We start from the raw sequence: 22,011 nt of genomic DNA, 5'->3' as shown, positions 1-22,011 counted from the left end.
GTACACTCAAATCTGATGGAAATTTGAGTGTAAAACACAAGGTGTTGCAAATAGGATCTGACACCATTTCGTGATGCACTGACAAAAGACAACGTGTCTGCCTGAAGACCCAGTTTGGAGGAGCAGCCTGTTAATGATTTAAAGGGAGCATTCTTCCAACTAGGCTGGGCTTACTTTTTGTTTACTTCCATGAAATTCAATCACTGGTGACATGGCAATATATTGATTACCTCATGCACTTTTGGACGATTTTGTTGTGTTTCGATACAACTTTTACTAAAGGATGTTAAAGCCCTTTTGAGTGCAACAAAAACATTATTTTGTGATTTTTTTTCACTTTGCAGCATGTCAGATAACTTTCAATCTACATCTAGTAGCTTGTCTACACTCATTTTAGCAGCATGAGTGCTTTTGAGCTGTATTAACGATTGGATTGCTAGATTGCCTGAATACAAGTCGATTTTGCTTCCTAGTGACCATTTAGCTCTTGAAATAGTACCTTATTCATATATCCTTTTGTGTTCAGGGCCTGTTTCGATTGGCAGACTCTGCTCACAGTGACGTCTCTCAGCAGTCCCTAGTTATAGTTACCAGTCTCGGGTTCAACACTCATGCACTATTCATTGGTGTATCACATCACTCCAGCCCAACTTCAGACTTGGACAAACCCAATTCTTTTCTGAACAACTTTACTTTGTGGCCTTATTCTTAGAGCTGTGTAAAAGTCTAAAATGTTTGTGTAGAGTGTCTTCCATTATCAGAGAGAAAAAGAGAGAAGTTCGGGGAGAGTTTTCCTCCAAAAGAAACCGCTCGGAGCTACTTGGAGGAGGGAGACAAGAGAATCCTTTTTCTTGTATGGTACGTACGATCAGATTATTTTAATTTATTAGCAACACTCAGATCAGCTGACAAACTTTGTTATTTAGGCCTCTGTGATTTGTGGTAAACTTGAAAGACTTTCTTTGAGGAGGGAATTTGATGACTAATAGTTGTTTTGTTTGGCTGTTTTAGCAGAATTCTTTTTTTTTTTCATGGATATTGTAGAAATGTTCAGAAATCTGCTTTCTAGGTCTCTTGTTGTCTGTTTGGGATTTCACAGATTATTGTGAGCTTCCAGAGAAAGTTATTTTTTCCATGCAACATAGCTCATAAGCTTGTTTCATTATTTATCTGACAGAGATTGATTTTAAATAAGCTTTTAAACATTATGACGTGTTGGAACATATATGGTTGGCCTTGTTTTGGCTGTTGCGTGCAACTCTGAAAATGTAAAATGTTTTTAACATGTAATGGAAAAGTGGCAGCTCCCTCATGAAGAGCAATGAGGTGCCAGCACTGGAACTAGTTAGCGCACTTGATTGTGTCCAAAAAACAGTTTTAGATTAAAGCTGTGAACCCATAAATAATGCACTTTGCTGATTAATTTCTTGCAGATTCATTATTTTAAGTGCACTATTTTTCACTATGTGTGTTCGAAATGTATCCTCTTTAATTGATGCATTAAGGTCAGCTGATTTAAATAATTGAAAGGCTCCTTTTAAAGTCCAAACCAGGGTGTGGTGGCACACTGACACCTCTCTTAAAATGATACTGTATGTGCTGTACTGTACTTCTGTCCTCACACTTTCTGTCATGAATTGTTTCCTAAGTCATATGTTTTGGTATGCATTACATGATGTAAATGCTCTCAATAATTCAGGCATGTTTCCAGTCCTCTCTTTTCTTTATGGCAATTAGCTTCCGTCTGTCTGCAACTCATTTAAGAGGCCTGTCATGATTTAATCTTGTGGTTTTACAGTTTTGTTTTTAGAGTAACATGTTTTAGAAGATCGATTTTAAGTGCAGAATTTACAAAAAAAAAAAAGATTCTACATGCACACAAAAGGATTTAACATTTTAATTAGAGGGAAGTTGTTGGCAGTACTGACCATATATTACCATTTTTTTCAAACCCATTGTCTGTGAAATAGTAAATTGTTATGCGTTTCTTTCACAGAGCACACAAAGAATTGTTTTGAACCATGAAGCGCAGTAAGCACCGTGGACACAAGGAGGACAGAAATGGAGGTACCAGCTAAGATGGATGCTTAGGATGAGGAAAAACTCTTGGCTGCGCTTGCTGGTGTCTTACAGCCCATTTCAGCCCACTAGGACACATTTAGGCAAACTAGTGTGCCAAAGATTTTCTCTGAATTTACTGTTTTCCTGAAAAATACAAATGTAACAACTTTTATGCTTTGATCTTGCTGTTTTTGGTAGCTATTTGTTAGCCAGTCCTGCAGTAGATTAAAATACATACAGTGTTATAAATATTGCACCTTTACTTCTGCTTTAAAATGCTTTATTATGTATTATCACTGAATTTCAGTAATACTAATATCCCATGAAACACACACCCATGATGCTAGTATTAAGTTTAAGTTTATAGTGTCATAAATTTCTAGTTCTAGTACAATTTGTATCTTTTATATGATCTCCAGACGAGCCAGCTATTTTGGAGACAGAGAACCTGGATCGTCAGGGCATGTTCATGGGAGGAGGCCCCGACCCCGACACCATCTCACTGGCTTCAGTCACCGCTGTCACCACTAATGTGTCCAACAAGAGGCAAGCATGGTTCCTTTTAACAAATCGTGTTTATCCATCTGAAGATTCCCAGTGGTTTCTGACTCCATGTTGTCACACAGATCAAAGCCAGACATCAAGATGGAGCCCAGTTCTGGAAGACCAGTAGATTACCAAGTAAGAGTGCAGAGTATATTAGTGTTATTGTACTAGCTGTGGTGGTGTAGGTCAATCAGAGAGCTGCTTCCTTTAATTTCAGATCAGTGTGACTGTGATTGAAGCCAGGCAGCTGGTGGGACTCAACATGGATCCGATGGTCTGCGTGGAGATCGGAGAAGATAAAAAGTACACCTCAATGAAGGAATCCACCAACTGTCCGTACTACAACGAAGTGAGTTGCAACATATGTTTATCTTTGTTTGTGAAAACAGCTTAAAAACAAGGTTTGTATTACCAATATCGCCAAACTTTTTTTTTCCCAGTACTTTGTGTTCGACTTCCACGTCCCTCCAGATGTCATGTTTGACAAAATCCTGAAGATATCTGTGAGTCATCACATAAAGCTGTTGATATCAGCCAACTGGTTGTCAAAAGGTAAATGTGATTAATGTTTTAGTGTTTTCATTTCCCTGATCTAGGTTATCCACTCCAAAAATCTTCTCCGTAGTGGAACACTGGTTGGAACTTTTAAACTCGATGTTGGCACCATCTACTCCCACCCAGGTAAAAAAAATCAATGGAAATAAGCTTTATTGTTATTATTTTATATAAATTACTCTGATATATCAATTAATTTGCCTTTTGTTGTTTTGCAGAACATCAGTTTTACCACAAATGGGCCCTGCTGTCTGACCCAGACGACATCACAGCCGGCTGTAAAGGCTACGTTAAATGTGACGTTGCAGTCGTGGCTAAAGGAGACACTATAAAAACTCCACACAAGGCCAACGAGTCTGATGAAGACGACATAGAGGGGTAAACACAACTTTTAAATCCATCTAAATATTCATTGATGCAGAAAACTTATTGATAAAAACAATTCTGTTTCAGCAATCTGTTGTTACCGGAGGGAGTCCCTGCAGAGCGACAGTGGGCTCGTTATTACCTGAAGATCTACAGAGCTGAAGGACTCCCCAGAATGAACACCAGCATCATGGCTAATGTCAAAAAGGCCTTCATAGGAGAAAACAAGGACCTGGTTGATCCTTACGTCCAAGTACTGTTTGCTGGGCAGAAGGTGAGTGTTAATAAAGATCACAAATTCAAGTAGTTGTTCTTTTGAGCCACGTACATGGTATGATATGATTTATGGTTGCAATGTGTGATTTCAGGGGAAAACATCAATTCAGAAGAGCTGTTACGAGCCCATCTGGAACGAGCAAATCGTCTTTACGGAGATGTTTCCGCCACTCTGCAGACGCATGAAGATACAGATCCGCGACTCAGACAAAGTGAATGATGTTGCTATAGGAACGCACTTCTTAGACCTGCGGAAGATTTCCAATGATGGAGATAAAGGTGATTTATTGTTTACTAATTAACGACATTTGACCAGCTAGTTTTCACTAACTTTGTAGTTAGAATAACAGAATAGAATAGAATAGAAATACTTCATTGATCCCAAGGGGAAATTCTGTTGTTAGAGTAGCAAGCCGAAAGACTAAAGTGACCACCACATAATAGAAGAATACAAAATACAGTGTAAATATAACAGAAAATATACTAAGATAAAAGTGTAAAATATCCTATGAATAAAAATGTACTAAATGAAATGCTAAGAATTAAAACATACAATGAATGAAGACATCAAAGTCCTGTAAACTGCGGTGCAACATGATATAATATGTATCATTTTATTTTTTTACGTTCATATTAAATAATAGATCATACAATGATGCATCCTCTCTATGAATACATTAAATTCCAGAGCCATTCCTTTTATTTTTCCCTTAAAATCAGATCCATCAAGCACCTTTCCATCCTATTATTTGCAAATTTCCACATGCAAATCAGTTTATTCTTTAACTTTTAGGCTTCCTCCCCACCTTGGGACCTGCCTGGGTGAACATGTACGGCTCCACTCGTACCTACACTTTGATGGACGAGTACCAGGAGCTGAACGAAGGCCTCGGCGAAGGGGTGTCCTTCAGGGCCCGCCTGCTCATCAGCCTCGGTGTGGAGATCCTGGACCCCTCCTCACCTGACATAACCAGCTCTACTGAGGTGCAGCTGGAGGGAGTGCCCAACATCTCAGAGGTGGGTCCTCCCTGCCTGGGTGGGCAGCCATGCAGAGGATTTCAGTTGTTGCTCCCACCAACAGGTCATTGTGCTTCATTTTATGTGAATTATTAATAGTCTGTATTTAGCCCACCTGCTGCATTATTTATAGCTGTTTGCATTATTGTGGCTCCTTATTGTTGGGGACAATGTAAGTCACACTGCAAATAGCACTATAGCAATGGATTAAAGTGATAGCTGTTAATATTTCTTGAATTAAAGTGCTTTGGAGAGGTTTTTTTTTTAACCTTTGTTTCATCAATTAAAATGACTGATAGTTTTTCTCACAGTCAGATACTCACACTGTGTGTTTTTTCGACAGACTGCTACCGGGAAAGTTGAGGAGTTTTTCCTCTTTGGGTCTTTCCTGGAGGCCACGATGGTTGACAGAAAGATCGGTGATAAGCCGATCAACTTTGAGGTCACCATAGGTATTTGCCATTAATTTTCCATAATTTGGACTGTTATTTTTGAGCTGAATTTAGTGAGAATTGAATATGCATTTTGTAAGAGTCCCAACATGTAAAAGTTGCATAAGACAGTTTAGGAGTTATAATTTACCGTATTAACTGCTCTATTTCATATGAAAGCAAACACTTATAGACCAAGTGTATTCATAATTTTGAGATATTCAGCAAGTGCAGCACCTTTAATGGGCTCACTATTAACTGCTGCTGCCAGGTTACTATGGAAACGAGATTGACGGAGTTGTCCAACCAAAAACGAAGGGTAAAAAGGGCGACGGCGATGAAGAAGAGACCGAGCTGATCCACAACGACAGCGAGGAGGAGATGGAGGATGACGGAGATCTGGCTTCAGTGGCGACTACTCCGCCCATGAAACCTGTCATCACTGACCGGTCAGAGCAAAAATATCATCAGATAGAGCGACAGTGCAAACAAACCACCCTGTAAATGAACAAAATGAAGAGCTGATGATATAAGATGAATGGATTATAGCTGCACTTTGGACATCTCAATTTGCTAATCCTTTCCTAGAGAGGAGAGTAGTTTATATGTAGTTTAATAGGTTGGACGTATTGTTTTCCGCCTGCTTTCCTAGTTAATATTTAAATGTAATTCTTATTTAATTTTCCACAGAAACTACTTCCATCTGCCGTACTTTGAGAGGAAGCCATGTATTTACATCAAGAGTTATTGGCAGGATCAGAGGAGGAGGCTCTACAACGCCAACATTATAGACAACACTGCTGACAAACTGGCAAGTCATTCCCTTTATTACCTGCTCAGTGAGTCTTAGTAGGTACAAAAATAATACTTCTTATCATGATGTTTGATTGCTTCTACAGGAGGATGGACTGAATGATGTGCAAGAGATCATCAAAACTGAGAAGACCTATCCTGAGCGCCGACTTAGAGGAGTCTTAGAGGAGCTCAGCCAAGGATGCAGGTCTGTAATGGCAAACTTTAGCCACAGATTAGGAAATAATATGAGTTTACAGCACTGAATCTTACTGATAAGTGAAAATATTCACACTGACCAAACTCCAATCCTTCCAGTCAGTTTCTTTCGTTGGCAAACAAGGACCAGAATCAGTCGGGCAGAACCAAACTGGACAGGGAGAGACTGAAGCTGTGCTTGGCAGAAGTGGTATGTTGATTAAATGAAACCGCAAATTTCTACCCCTTTTTGATTGTAAATGTTTCTACTTTCTTGCTAAGCGCTGCGTTTCTTTCTGGTTTCAGGAGAGCATAGGTCAGCAAGCTAAGGCCATGAGGTCACAGGTGAAAAAGAGCACAGTGAGAGATAAAATCAAACTGGCTCAGAACTTCCTCACAAAGCTGCGCTTCCTGGCCATCGAAGTAAGATCCGCAACATGCGTGATGCTTTACTGTGCTTTCATGTAAAGTGGTGCTTATTTTATGTTTAATATGAGTCTTCTTTTGTATTTGCAGCCTCAACACAGCGTTCCCGATGTGTTCATATGGATGATTAGCAATGGGAAGCGTATTGCTTATGCTCGTGTCCCTTCCAAAGACATCCTTTTCTCCAGCACAGATGAGGAGAGAGGAAAGGACTGTGGCAAAGTCAAAACAATCTTTCTCAGGGTGAGTTTGCAAGGAATAATCAGAAAGTAGTTAATGTAAACCGCAGCAGTGGTACATTTACTTATAAACTGTACTGAAGTGCAAATGCTTGTACTTGAGTTTTTTCACTTTCTACTGCCTCATAATTCTGCTCCACTGCAAGTCTGAGGCAAACATAGTTCTTTTTTACTCAACTACATTTATTTGATGACTTTAGTTACTTTGCAGATTAGCCTAATAATACAAAATATCATAAAAAAAAAGTAATTATGCTGGAATATTACTGATTAAAATAAAATTTTATTGATCTCCAAGCAATTCATAGGCAGCACAGAAACTATTTAAACCACTTTTAGCAGCTGCAGCATTAAAGTGATGAACGTACGTCATGAATGCATCAATAAATATAATCCAATATTATACATTATTCTAAATATATATACCATTTTGCACTGTGAAAACTACTACTACTACTATGGGTAAAATTAGTTTTGGTACTTTAACTGTATTTTGATGCTAATACTCTAAAACCTTTATATAAAGAGAATTTAAAACCATGTAACTAAGTATTTCTGTGTCATATTATTGAACTTTATGAAGTACTTTTTCAACCTTTGCTGTTCTAATAGACATTTAGAGTCATTTTTATGTAATTTCATTATATAGTTTGTGGCCATGTTGGTCTGCTGTAGTAAAACTGTTTTGTTTTCTCCTCATATAAAGATTCCCGGTAAGAAAGGCTTCGGGCCTGCTGGCTGGACGGTTCAGTCCAAGATAGAGATTTATCTTTGGCTCGGTCTGAACAAGCAGCGCAAAGATTACCTGAGCGGTCTGCCCAACGGATTTGAGGAAAATAGGTTATCTAAAGGACCTGGACTGCCGATGTCACCTCCCATCAGCCTCACATACATGAGTAAGACTATCAGTATTTCTTTCATACTTGCTTTGCCAACATTGGAAAAATCAAACACCTTGTTAGTTTTGGATTTCTTTCAAGTGACAGAACAATTATGTTAATGTCTGTAAATGCAGACTACACATTGTAGACTAACTGATTCATATATGAGGACGTTTATCTCTGCAGTGAAGCAGATCTTCCAGCTGAGAGTCCACATGTATCAGGCCCGAAGCCTGTTTGCAGCTGACAGCAGTGGTCTGTCTGATCCCTTTGCAAGAGTCTTCTTCTCAACACAAAGCCAAGTCACTGAGGTGAGCAAAAATCTTTGTTTTAGATCACCCGTCATCTTAAAATCTGATTTATTGGAAAGCAGGCTCTGGATTTGGATAAATCTTTCGTGTTCTTGCAGGTGCTGGCTGAGACTCTCTGTCCTACATGGGACCAGCTGCTGGTTTTCGAGAACGTCGAGCTGTTCGGAGAAGCCGGCGAACTGAGAGATGACCCTCCTATTATCGTCATTGAAATCTATGATCAGGACACAGTGGTAAGGGTTGTTGTTTAGAAATGGAGATGTCTGTCTGTTTCCACTTGTATTAATGTGAGCAAAAACTCTGCCTTCATGCAGCTCGAATTTCCGGATAGCGGCTGCCTTATCGTGCTCCTTCATCTTTGTCAGCCTAATAATTTAACAGCATCTGTCTTTCACTTGAAATGTAAAACTAAACATGTCACGTCAAGAGTTTTAAATCAGCATGTGATATGTCCTCAATAACCTGTTTTACAATCACTTTTTATTGGTAAAATGAGATTTTGTCTTTGTTTGTGTCAATAGCAACCTGATAAGAGTTTGATTATTTGAGAGAATATGTTTGCTAACTGATAATTTTATATTTGCTCCTGACAATAACACCATTGTTTTGGATGACGCTTTGGATAAGTAGAGTGTGGACTGGCTTGATGTACAGTAGCATCACTATTATGTGTGCAGAGTATATTGTATTAAAAGGCATGCAAGAGGAATAAGATACGTCCAGACAGATGGACCCTCCTTCATCAACTTATCCCTGTTGCATTCCTTTAAATTAAAATTTGTGCTTTTTTTGGTATGTGGTCAACAGGAATTTAAACTCTCCATAACCACTAACTGCAAGAAAGATTTAGTTGAATATGCTTTTTCTATTATCTTTTTGACACGACGTAAATGCGTATCTATTTTGCAGTTCACTGGTTATTTTAGGGGTCTTTCTCTTCTTTTTCTTGGGGCTCTTTTATCTTCTTTTAATCTAGAAGTCTGCTTGGAAACATGTGCATCTTAAGCCATGTTTCTTCCTGCTTATAGCTTATATTAATGATTACACCTTTTTCAATTGCTTTTAATAACACAATAGTAATTAACCAGTAATATACTGGATATGGTAGGCATAAAACAGGGGTTAAATTGGGCTGGAGCACACTGGACCTAAGCTCTGTGTCAATTACCAGCTCACATACAAATCTAGAAATCTGCTGTCTGACGGCAAATGTAGAATAATCGCCAACCCTTTTTAAAAAATTTTTTTTACTAGTTGTAACATTGCGCAGCAGCATAATCCATACTGTCTCCATTCTGAGAGAAGGTCCATTCCACAGTGATAACTTCATCACATCTATTTTCTGACATGTTATTATGATGGAAGTAGCTTTATTAACTTAAATGCTTTTCTAGTAGCAACCAGTTAAACTGAGTGCACAGATTCACGATTTCTATAGTGAAATCACTGGAAATAAACAGTTGGGCTCAGGATGAACCTAGAGTTTTTTTTAAATTTTGAGATTCAATTCAAATGTAGTTTCCTCTGGAGAATCATAATATTTCTTTTCGATCTTTCTGCTTCACATTGTTAAACGTTTTTTGATGCAACATTCTTAAAAATTGCTTAGAGATACAGAAAATATACTACAATATTAGCATGAAAAAAATGGAAGATTTTAGGGGTTAATTTGAGATATCTGACTCTGAAATGGAATTAGTTTTAATTTAAAGAATGACTATTAAATAAAATATTCTTGTAAAAGATTCAGCTGCAACATTTATTTCTGGAAACAGAGCTAGTGTTACTTTGGGTAACCAATAAGTAGCTACAGAATATAATATTTACAGTTTTCCTGGAACTAATTTCTACTAATGACACAGTTCCTATCTCTACTGTCAGCAGTATTATCTGTGAGGCCTCAGTTCACTAAACCAGGGCTCTCCTTCCTCTTAAATCCCAATTTAACCCCTGGCCGAAAACACGATTCTTTCAAACATTCAAACCAGATTTCATGCTTCACTGTGTGTCCGGCGCTTCCAGGGTAAAGCCGACTTCATGGGCAGAACCTTCGCTAAGCCCATAGTCAAGATGGCCGACGAACACTACGGTCCTCCACGTTTCCCCCCCAGCTGGAGTATTATCAGATCTACCGTGGAAACTGCACCGCTGGGGAGATGCTGGCAGCCTTTGAACTGCTGCAGGTCAGTTTGTCAAAGTAGAGACACCCTCTGCTTACAGACCTGTCAGTGCAGTTGTTTTGTAACTACTTGTGTCGTCTGTTAGATTGGTCCCAATGGAAAAGCTGACCTCCCTCCCATCGATGGGCCGACAGACATGGACCGTGGGCCCATCCTGCCTGTACCGCTGGGGATCAGACCAGTGCTCAGCAAGTACAGGATTGAGGTGAAGACTTCATTTGAACAGTTAAATTCATGGGAAAGTATATGAAGAAAGTAAAACACCAGTAAACCCAGTTGACATCCCTTTCCTTTAGGTGTTGTTCTGGGGCTTGAGGGACCTGAAGAGGGTGAATCTGGCTCAGGTGGATCGACCTCGTGTGGACATTGAATGCGCCGGAAAAGGAGTCCAGTCTGCCCTGATTCCCAACTACAAGAAAAACCCCAACTTCAGCACTCTTGTCAAGTGGTTTGAAGTGGTACTGTACTGTATTTCATCATTTACAGCTCTCTCTTAATACCTACTTTAATGGCCTGTAATAAATAAACTTGAAAGTAACTCACTGGATTTTGTGTATCAGGATTTGCCTGAGAATGAGCTGCTTCACCCACCGCTCAACATTCGGGTTGTGGACTGCAGAGCTTTCGGACGATACACTCTAGTTGGTTCTATCGCCGTCACCAGCCTGCGGAAGTTCATCTACAGAGGAGCTGACAAGCAGGCCAACAATTATTCCACTACAGGTATAAACTCAAGTCATTTAACAATGTGATGCATTATTAGAACTTGGGAAAAACATGCAGTTTAATAATGCGATGATAAGTAGAGTATAGAGTATGTTTGTCTTTGTAAAAACATGGTTTCTAGGGGTAATAGTTTATGATGGTAGAGGTCACACGTTCACATTGTCTTTTTATCTTTCAGAGGAAATTATTGTGGTCAGTATGGAAACTGAACCTGCTTTTAAGAAGATGGAAACTGTGGTCAAGCTGGACTGTGTAAGTTTCTTTTAAAATTTGATGAAATCTTCATTCAATAGCTACATCTGACTTTTATGGCATCACAGGAAACAGTTAAATTAACAACCGGTGAGATACTAAACAATTCTACATGAAGTCAATGATTAAAACACTCCGCTCTTCACAACGAAACTGCAATGATGAACTCACTTCTTAGCTATTTATTGAATGGCCAACTATTTAGAAAATTTAGTCACCAATTGTTTGAATATTTTTTGTGGAAACATCTTCAAAATTCCAGCTTCTTAAATTTGCGTATTTACTGGTTTCTTTCCTCATCTATAACAGTAAACTGGGTTTCAAACAAAACAAGATGTGAAGACGTCGTCTTAGGCTTTGGAAAATACTAACTGACATTTTTCACCATTTACTGGCATTTCATAGACAAAACAACTAATCGAATAATCAAGAGAATAATCAACAGCATTGGCAGATATAGCAATGAAATATGAAGTAAACTGTCACAGAGATAATGTTTTGTATTTGTCCAGAAATGTATTGTTGCATGATTTCACATCCTTTCTTTGTTCATCCACAGGGATCTGATGCTGTGGTCAAAGTTGAGGTGAGCAGTGCTTTGTGAAGAACTTAGAAATCAAACTGAATGATTTCTTGTTGCATAAAAAGATCTGACAAGACCTATGACAATGTTTGTTTTATGAAAAGGATGATGACAAGGATGGAAAAGGGAAAAAGAAGAAGAGAAAGAAGGGCGATGAGATGGAAGAGGAGGAACTTGATGAGAGCATGTTGGACTGGTGGTCCAAGTATTTTGCCTCCATTGAGACTTTGACAGAGGTGAGTCTGCTTTTTATTATACGATCTTGACAAAGCAGAGAGTTGAGCATGTTAAAGAAATTCCATTCAGTGTTTTTTAAACTTTATCAGCTCAGATCTTGGTAAATACAGTTGAAAAATAAGCTTCTGTTCTTTTAGGCAATCAAGGCTCAAGAGGCAGCTCTCTCAGATTCAGAGGACAAAGATGAAATGGACATTGCAGATGGAGGAGGTAAAATCAGATGAGATTTTAAATGATGTTAAGTTCATCTCAGCAGTTCGTTTTATATTGTTCGTTATGCTTTCATGTGCCTCCGTATCATCCTGAACCAAGTAGTATCTATAGTAGCAGTAGCTCTAAGTAGCTGCATTATTGTGACCAAGTATAAAATCTATGTTGTTTAAAGTTTAATGTGTGCAAAATAGATACAAAAGCTGCTAAATTAGCTTTCTTTCAAGCGCTTTTCATTGACTAGGTAAACCTTCTGGCATATCTAGTAATCAGCTACCCTTTTTAGCACTGAAGTCCTCAGTGAACCCCAGTATTAGTGCTTATAGGACATATATTTTTGGAATATCTAACATTCATGCATGTTTGTCTTTTATAAGCTCACTAACTCTGTTGTTTTCTCCTTCAGTGCAGTAGTGAACCTCGTAGCCTTCGTAGCCCGAGAATGCCTCCATGTAGATGCTGACATGAATCCAAATTTCTGTTTGTGGGATCGCCGCTTTTTCTCTCCCATACATGCATATTTAGTCGTATGCTGGCCATGAAAGTTGTCAATAACAATACAGAGAATAGAAATGCAAAGACGGTGCAGTCCAATGACAGGATGAGCATTAAACTGAGTGATTTACAGCAAACACGTTTGATTCTCTGCTGTGCCAACCAGGCTGTACAGAATGTATTGTATCTATAATAGGAGCTTGCAGATGTAGCCTACACTACATTATATTGGGTTACATATACTTTGACATAATCAGCAGCAGTCAAGCTTGTCTACACAGCTGCCTGCCTGGAGGATCCTGTCGCATCACCAAGTGTGCCCACTGAACTGTATGCTCCAGTAGTATATAATTCAATGGTGTGCTTGTTATGTAGAATAAAAGCTGGTTTTGGCAACTTTCATGTGGAATTCATGTCTCGAGTGCTCTGCTCCTTCGTCCCCACCTCCCTGCTCCCCCTTCTTCTCCCTCTTCCTCAATGCTAACCTGTACTCAGATATCAAACCCGATGAATCTCCTGTGAAAGGCACCAAGAAAGGAAAGGGAAAGAAGAAGAGGCCGGCGGTCGACTCGTTTGAGAGGAAGAAGCCAAAGCTGGATGAGCTGAAGGTACAGAACAACCTCTTGGTTGTACATGATTATACGGGTGGAGGTGTTGTCTTGAAAAACGGCTAAAATGAAAAAGCATTTCTATTTTTGTATGTTCTGTGTTCTCAAACAAGGTGTACGCCAAGGAACTGGAGAGTGAATTTGACAACTTTGAGGACTGGCTGCACAGTTTTAACCTCTTCAGGGGAAAAGGTGGTGATGATGACGACCAAAATGTGACAGATGAGGACAGGGTTGTTGGAAAATTCAAAGTAAGAAAGAAGGAATACACATTAGACGTTATATATTTGCACATAAGACATTTTCAGACAATATGGAGTACTTTGTATGTTATATGTTTTCTAAGTAATATATCTTCCTAGTACCTTATCTCTATATTCTTTTGTTGTTTAACTGTGTCAATTTAGGGCTCGTTGTGCATGTACAAAGTGTCGGACGATATGTCCAGAGACATGAGCTTCGACTCCAACATGGGAATGTTTCAGAACATTCCTCACAATGATCCCATTAACGTCCTCGTCCGCATCTACGTCATCCGGGTATTTTCCTCACTTGGCTGCTTTATCATCTTGTACATAACGTTAGAGAGTGGTCAGATTCTGCAGGGATTGTGATTATCAACTTCACAGTGAAGTTATGCTGCTTTTTGGTAGGCGACTGACCTGCATCCAGCAGACATAAATGGGAAAGCTGACCCCTACATTGCTATCAAACTGGGAAAAACAGAGATCAAAGACAAAGAGAACTACATCTCTAAACAGCTGAACCCTTTGTTTGGGAAGTAAGTAAAGAATGACTGTATTTATATGAAGTTTTACCTGTTTTGAACATGGTTGAAAACATACCAAATCTCAATGTTCCCCAGATCTTTTGATGTGGAGGCCACGTTCCCGATGGATTCCACACTAACGGTGTCGATTTATGACTGGGACCTGGTGGGAACCGATGATCTGATTGGAGAAACCAAACTTGATCTGGAGAACCGCTTCTACAGCAAACACAGAGCCACATGTGGTATTGCATGTAACTATGCCATGTAAGACACAAAGACTTAACAACTTGTAGAAAATAGTGAAAGACTGCAGACAAAGTGTAGTGATTTATGTAATGTAAAACAGTTGGAGCATCAGGATGACTCACGTAGTTTTTGTTTGTATCTTGACTGTAGAATCAAAGTTTTGCTTCGAGCAGGTACACTGTTGTTTTTTTTAGTGTATGTCTTCTCGGGTAGCTGTAACCATGTTTGCTCTATTCTGTAGCCATGGTTACAATGTGTGGCGAGACCCGATGAAGCCCACACATATCCTGGCTAAGCTGTGTAAGGACGGCAAACTGGACGGGCCTCACTACGGCCCTGGAGGAAGAGTGAAGGTGGAGAACCGAGTCTTCATGGCACCAACTGAGATAGAAGATGAAAATGGTACTTTATGACCTTCTGTTTCTCCAACTCCAGTAATCTAGAAAGAGAGGTCTAGTTTGTTTTCTACTGAAGCTCTGAGGATTGATAGGATGAGCTGAATGAACAGAGACATGGTGACGTGTTCAATTAGAAAATGTGATTGGAAATTGTTCACTTTATTTTTAATGCTCTTCTGAAAGGCGCAAGATTTTACCAACCAGCAACATAGATACTACAATATACAATAGATCATTATAGCAAGTAAGTAGCTTCTATGGATCAGTTTGTGCTCAGTCCCAGAGCTGGATGCTTCAGATCTGCGGTCGATGTTCCACCAGCTGGTCCAGTCTCCACCATGTCCACTGTGGGATGCTGCTACTGACCTTCCACCAGCCCTCTGCTTCCAATTCCCTTTTTCCACGAGTCAACTCTGCATCGCCTTCAATATACTGTTATGCTAACTTACATACTGTTTGAATTTTACTGCTAGCTATATATGGAGTATGTTTAATGTCAGAGCCGTACATCATAAGAGTAAACTATGAGTCAGTTTTCAATGTTAGCTTATACTTTGTCTGTGTCACATATCCTGTCATGCATGTATTCAAATGTGTGTTGTGTTTTCCTTGCTTTCTCACCCCTCCCTCTTCTCCCATCCCTCCCCCTTGCCCTCTTCTGTCCTTCTCAACCCGCCCGGCCAGCAGGCAGATGGGTCCCCCCTATTTGAGCCGGGTTCTGCTCGAGGTTTCTTCCCTGTTAAAAGGGTGTTTTTCCTTGCCACTGTCGCCTTTGGGCTTGCTCTGGGGGTCAGGCATATGGGTTCTGTAAAGCGTCTTGAGACGATTTGACTGTAATTGACGCTATATAAATAAAATTGAATTGAATTGAATTGAATCTACACAGGAGCAGTGAGGCCTACTTCAAACCCAAATTCGGATTAACATTTTGATAGACTGGGGAACAAAAGCATTCTCCAGTCTGTTCAGTCAAGCCTGTGGGACTGAGCTGATATTCTTAAAATAAAATAGGAGAGGGTTCAGATGCACAATATTCTTCAAGTCTATGCACCCTGAAAACTTTGACCCTTAATCTTTGAGCCAATATGCAGCAGCCTCTGGAGAGACAACAGCGCCATGCATTGATTCCACGCTGCTCAATGTTATAATTTAGTCTCATTAGTTATACGTTTTAAGATAAATTGCACAGATTTGCAATGATGTTTGTCAGGTTTGAAGAAGCAGACAGATGAGCACCTCGCTCTCACTGTGCTGAACCACTGGGCGGAAATCCCTCGAGTCGGCTGCAAACTCGTCCCCGAACACGTGGAGACCAGACCACTGCTGCACCCTGATAAACCTGGAATTGAGCAGGTATTTTAACGTAATAACATAAATGTCAGCAAAACAAGCACCTTCATCTTACCGCCTCTTGTTTGTTTGCATCATGAAAAGCAATATTTTCTTTTGTTCAATTGTTTTGCAGGGAAGGATTGAGATGTGGGTGGACATGTTCCCGAAGGATATGACTGCTCCAGGCCCAGCACTTGACATTTCACCAAGAAAACCAAAGAAGTACGGGTCAAGTAGTCAATTCACGGCTCTAATTTACACAGTTTAATTCATCATTATCCGAAATACCACTGACAAAGGTCAGGCCCTTGAGAATGTATCTGAATAAATGATAAAGTCTAATCTGAAAATGTTTTTATCCACCATCTCTGATAATGATACACATTAGTGTTTCATTATGTGACCACGTTTGCTTGTGTGCAGGTTTGAACTGAGGGTGATCGTTTGGAATACAGATGAAGTCGTTCTGGAGGACGACGATATCTTCACTGGCGAGAAATCAAGTGACATCTTTGTTCGCGGGTAATCAGAAGCTTTTGGTTTTTGATGTATTGCTTCTTTCTTTCTTTTCATTTGTTTATGTGCGTGGCAAGAAGCACACAAAATCATCTACTTCTTAGATTCACAATGAGGAAAAACAACCATTTTCTTGGTGTAAAAAGAACTGTGAGTCCGTTCTACACCTTTATTTCTGCCACAGTTGGTTGAAAGGGCAGCAGGAGGACAAACAGGACACTGACGTCCACTATCACTCCATCACCGGAGAGGGAAACTTCAACTGGCGCTTCGTCTACCCCTTCGACTACCTCATGGCTGAGGAGAAGATTGTCATCTCTAAAAAAGAGTCCATGTTCGCCTGGGATGAGACCGAGTACAAGATCCCGGCTCGACTTAATCTGCAAGTGTGGGACGCTGATCATTTCTCAGCAGATGATTTCCTGGGTAACGTGGCTAAAGTTTTGTTTACCAAATGCAACTCTTAAAGATTTAATTCATTATGTTTTAGAAAAACTAAATTCCCTTCAGTATTAAAGACAGAGCAGTATTAGTTTATCCCACTTTGTCGATTAACCTGTGTTGTGTTTAATTCAGTTAAAAAAATGTCTTTATAGGTGCAATCGAGCTCGACCTGAACCGTTTCCCACGTGGTGCAAAGACCGCCAAGCAGTGCACCATAGAGATGGTGACAAACGAAGCGGAGATGCCCATGGTCTCCATCTTCAAACAGAAGAGGATCAAAGGCTGGTGGCCGTTTGTGGCCCGAAATGAAGAAGATGAGTTTGAGCTCACGGTGGGTCACAGCAAATAGGCACCTCCAAAACCACAGGGGGAGCTTGGCTTAGCATAGCCAAGCACGTTATCCAGTTTGGCTATGCTATTTTATTCTCAGAATTACTATTTTTCAGTATCTTGATCATGCATTAACATTTTGATCTAGCTCCCTCCAGATGAAATATTGTCCATCTATTTATCACTGTGCATCTAACTTGAGTTGTTTCCTTACTAGTGTGACTTCACATAGTGACTTTGTGATAAATCAGGTTGCAGTCTTTAATGCACAGCCACATGATGACTGACCGGCATAGTATTTTTTTGACTTTGCAGGGAAAAGTGGAAGCAGAGCTGCACCTTCTGACAGGAGAGGAAGCTGAGAAAAGCCCAGCTGGTGAAGGACGCAACGAACCAGAGCCGCTGGAGAAACCCAAGTATGAAGGATGTTTTCCCATCCAATTATGTTATGACTGGATGGGAAATCTATAAATCTCAATGGAATCTACTTGTCATACCATTCTTTTGATCTATTCCTCTCGGTGGCATTGTCTAGTTTACTCTTTGCCTTCTACATTTACCTACATTCACACATTTGAAGGTTTATGTGCATGTATACATATATTTACAGACATAATTAGGTTTAACAAATCCACCTTGATTCCGAATAGCAAGCAAATGGAAAACCATTTAAAAATCCAACAAGATAAACACTGCAATAAATTAAATTATAACAATAAATTTCTAATTAATTCAGATATAAAAATGCAAGCGTAAATTTGCATAAACAATAAAAAGCAAAAGCAATTTTACGAACTGAGGAAAGACATTTTTACGGATTTACTTCAGCCAAGCTCTGGACTTCTTTCTTTACATGGTAAGTTGCTCTTTCTTTGTCCCTTTCATGTATTTCCACTTAGAATCATCTTTAATTTCTCAAAATATTGTGATTATTTCCTCTTTGTTTCTCGTTTCAGTAATGTCAGCTACATTTACATTTGAATTAAACTCGGAAAACGAATAACAACACAATACAATGGTTGACAGCACTTGACGTCTGTATTACTGAACGTGCTCATTTCTGTCCTTCCAGCCGCCCAGACACCAGCCGTCTGTGGTTCCTCACTCCTTTCAAAGCCATAAAACATTTGGTCTGCACCCAGTACAAGTGGCTGGCCATCGAGATTGTCACAGCTCTCCTGCTGCTGGCTATGCTGGCTCTTTTCCTCTACAAAGGGCCGGCCGCTGGCATAAACACTCTAAGCCATTGTTTATAGCCACATCCACTAGAGGGGGCCACACCACAATAAGTGTGTGATTCACATTTTGTCCCTGTCTGGGACACATTTTTTAAAAAATAAATATTTGCTGTTAATCATGTGCATGTGTGTTTTAACCCAATTACAAGCTGTGCACGTGATTTGGTAGTTGCCCTGTGCATGTTTTGGGGCCACAAAAAAAATCTTGCTTAGGGCCACCAAAGTCCTAGGGCCGGCCCTGCCTCTACAGCATGCCTGGTTACATGGTCAAGAAAATGCTGGGAGCTTGAGATGTTGCTCAAGCACTTCCTCAGAAAGTTCCAGCAGTTTCACTAACCAAATCACTTCTTACTGTCTCTCCTTCATATTTTCTATCTACACTGACCCTTCAATTGCAGCATTTTAAAAAAGAGGCAGTGATATAATTTGAATACATTAAGATGAAACAACAGAGAATTGCATGCTTAGAAATGCATATTCTGCCAGATATTCTCCTTTTTTAACTGAATATTCTTATACGGAGTAGCGTTTTTAATATAACAATGTTAAAAGACCACTTTTACAAATTTTATGTCAGCTGAACATCTGTTGGGAGGTTAGTTGAGCGGTAAACAGTTGATTGAACATGTTTAGTTTTCTGTAGATAAAGATATTTTAGCTAAACTGCAGGTTAGAGATGAGACAGCTAGTCTTCACGGTACAGTAAAGTATAGCAAGAATGAAAAAAATCTTTGAACGTGCATGGCAATTTGTCCTTTCCAAAAGTACAATATACAGAATTTTGTCAATGAATAAACATCTTCTGCTGTGGAGCACGAACTGCACCCGACGTGAACCTGAAGAGTAAGTCAGTAGAACTGTGGAGAAAAATCAAGAGCACTACTTCAAGAGATTAAACCTGCCTTCAAACCTTAAATGGAGAAATAAAGCTACTCAAAGAAACCTGCCAAACAAAACAGAGGGTTCCAAAGTCGCAACAGCAGCAGATGAGCAGATGCTCAGACCTAAAATTGGATCTAGATGAATATAAAAATTATATTCAGGAGTTGTGGAAGCATGTTTATCAGGAGGCGAGAGAAAATGCTTCTGTAGCAATGATGCAAAGAACAAAGAAAGAAGATAAAAGCTGCTCGGGTATGCTGGCAATGTGGTGGAAGGATTTCAATGTTGAGTCTGCTTATCAGAATAAAACAACATCCCCAAAAGCATCAACTGAAACTGATGTGACAAGATAACCTCAGCAAAAATGTGGCTACAGTTGATTCACAGTTTGAGTCGCTTAATCACGTGGAAATGAAGATAAGACAATGATGAGCAACGTAAGTTTGGAACCAAATCACCAACTGGTTAACGATGAAAGAAACTGCGTTGTGGTGATATGGAGTTCTTACTTTTTTAGCTATTGTTGCTTGTGTTCTGATAAAGTTCTATACATTTTGATCATTAGTGAGAATGGTGTAACTTTGCAATGCATTAATGAAGATATGATGCCTTACTTCACAAGAAAAACTATTTTTGTGACAAATAATATCTTAGAAACATCAATATTTTCTATAGCAGTCTTTGAGTTCAAGCAAGTTAGAAACACAAATTTAATATGTGCAAAATGCTACTATATTACTTGTGTTTGGTATTGTTTTTTTAATGTGCTAGGCGCAACATTTTCATGATATATTAGTAATTAACTGTCCCAGTAATTGCTCTACTACTCCTTCTCATGACTATATATGCTTTTGTACATTCTATGAATTACAGTTAGTGTCTAATACTGTAGGTGACAAGTGACCCTTTAACTTGTGAAACCTACACAATATGAGCATAAACTGTGGTGTGAAGGTGAGCACATCTTACATCAGGTCACGTCAGTATGTGAGCTCTCTCTCTGTAGAACTACTGAACTGATTATTTTAGTTTGTTGCTTGGCTTTGCCCTCTTTAACATCTGTTTACATCTCTGTGCTCCACCAGTCGTCCAGATGTGGCGCTCCTCTGGTTCCTCATCCCCCTCAAAGCTGCGAAACACCTGATCTGTGACCAGTACAGGTGGCTGACTATCAAGATCGTCACAGCTCTCCTGCTGTTGGCCATTTTGGCTCTTTTCCTCTACAACACACCTGGATACATGGTCAAGAAGATGCTGGGAGCTTAAAAAACACTTTTCAATGGTGTGTCTTCCGTAAGAATTTGTATTGTTTCATGAGAGTTTTTCCAATTTACCATTTCATGAAGTAATTATGAAGAGCACTATTCCATTAGCAGTGCTGGTAATACATCTTGAGTGTATCTGTTACTGGTTATTAATGTGTACAAATCTATTGCTTCTGTTGTGATATTTATGTAGATTTTCTTGTTTCTTGAAATGTTTTCCAAAATCCCATTCAATCCATTCAATATTTGCTGCTCACGTTTGTGAAAATATATGACCTTTTATCTGCTCCTAAATGTTTCATTTGTGAGAAAAAGTCAGTGTATTTAGCATAGTTGATGTGTTGAAATTTAGATTTTCTTGCTTCTGTGTCAAGTAATATTTCAGATTTGTGAATAAATTGACCTCTGAAACATTCAGTTGTCTCGTGTTTCTGTTATCTCTGTTTACATGTCCTTATTTTTGGTGCTGTGTTGGAAAATATCACATTTATATTTCCTTTAATACTGCACTTACATACAGTTTTGAGTTTCTTTCATCCATCAATCTTCTGCTTATTTGATTTGGGGTCGGGTCCATAAGTCCATCTCCCCAACCACCATTTCCAGTTCCTACTGAGGGATCCCATGGTGTTCTTAGGCCAGATGAGATATGTGGTAAGTCCTCCAATGAGTCTTGGGTCTATCCTGGGGCCTCCCAGCAGGACATGCCTGGAAAACCTCCAAAATAAGTTGCCCTGGAGACATCTTAATCGGATGTCTGACCACTTCACTACTCTGAACTTCCTCTGCATTTCTGAACTCCTCACCCTATCTTTTAGACTGAGCCCAACCTACCTAGAGGTGGAGGAAACTCATTTCCTGGTACCCCATAATTTCACCATACGCTCAACAGGGCCCTTCAGAGACTACAGTCATAAGCCTTTTCCAAATCCACAAAACACTTGTAGATTTGCTGGTCAGACTCCCATGATAACACTCAGCATCTCTGCAAGGGTAAAGACCTGGCCCACTGGGCCACTGTTCCATGGCCATAACGGGATCTCTATTGCTTCTCTTGAATCCAAAGTTTGACAATCGGTCAGAACCTCCTTTCCATCACTGTGGAATTACTTTTCCCGAGGAGGCTGAGCAGTTTGGCAGCCTAATAATTAGAAGTACTCCCTCTGGTCCCCCACTTTAGAATTGGGAACTACCACCC

The 22,011-nt window shown here is 39.6% G+C and overlaps 1 protein-coding gene across 1 annotated transcript; it reads left to right on the top strand.

The window, feature by feature from the left end:
- Positions 1 to 563: 563 nt before the first annotated feature.
- Positions 564 to 21,226, top strand: LOC110957995 (otoferlin-like). Its single transcript, XM_051956643.1, is given in 43 exon segments — positions 564 to 858; positions 1,997 to 2,067; positions 2,481 to 2,607; positions 2,688 to 2,742; positions 2,825 to 2,956; positions 3,048 to 3,110; positions 3,204 to 3,288; positions 3,381 to 3,540; positions 3,616 to 3,802; positions 3,897 to 4,083; positions 4,598 to 4,821; positions 5,165 to 5,273; positions 5,524 to 5,701; positions 5,943 to 6,063; positions 6,152 to 6,252; positions 6,363 to 6,453; positions 6,549 to 6,665; positions 6,759 to 6,911; positions 7,614 to 7,803; positions 7,975 to 8,099; positions 8,198 to 8,332; positions 10,122 to 10,194; positions 10,197 to 10,282; positions 10,365 to 10,484; positions 10,576 to 10,737; positions 10,840 to 11,002; positions 11,184 to 11,257; positions 11,817 to 11,843; positions 11,945 to 12,076; positions 12,215 to 12,287; positions 13,278 to 13,390; positions 13,504 to 13,641; positions 13,798 to 13,929; positions 14,044 to 14,171; positions 14,256 to 14,426; positions 14,650 to 14,810; positions 16,017 to 16,159; positions 16,272 to 16,360; positions 16,562 to 16,660; positions 16,839 to 17,080; positions 17,251 to 17,429; positions 17,744 to 17,844; positions 20,634 to 21,226. Coding segments are annotated over 42 exon segments (5,373 nt in total). The 5' UTR covers positions 564 to 858; positions 1,997 to 2,021; the 3' UTR covers positions 20,815 to 21,226.
- The last annotated feature ends 785 nt before the right edge of the window (positions 21,227 to 22,011 follow it).

Source organism: Acanthochromis polyacanthus, chromosome 1, assembly GCF_021347895.1.
Source record: "Acanthochromis polyacanthus isolate Apoly-LR-REF ecotype Palm Island chromosome 1, KAUST_Apoly_ChrSc, whole genome shotgun sequence".
NCBI classification, from domain to species: domain Eukaryota; kingdom Metazoa; phylum Chordata; class Actinopteri; family Pomacentridae; genus Acanthochromis; species Acanthochromis polyacanthus.
Note: the sequence above shows the minus strand (reverse complement) of the source record. Positions and strands in the feature narration are given on the sequence as shown.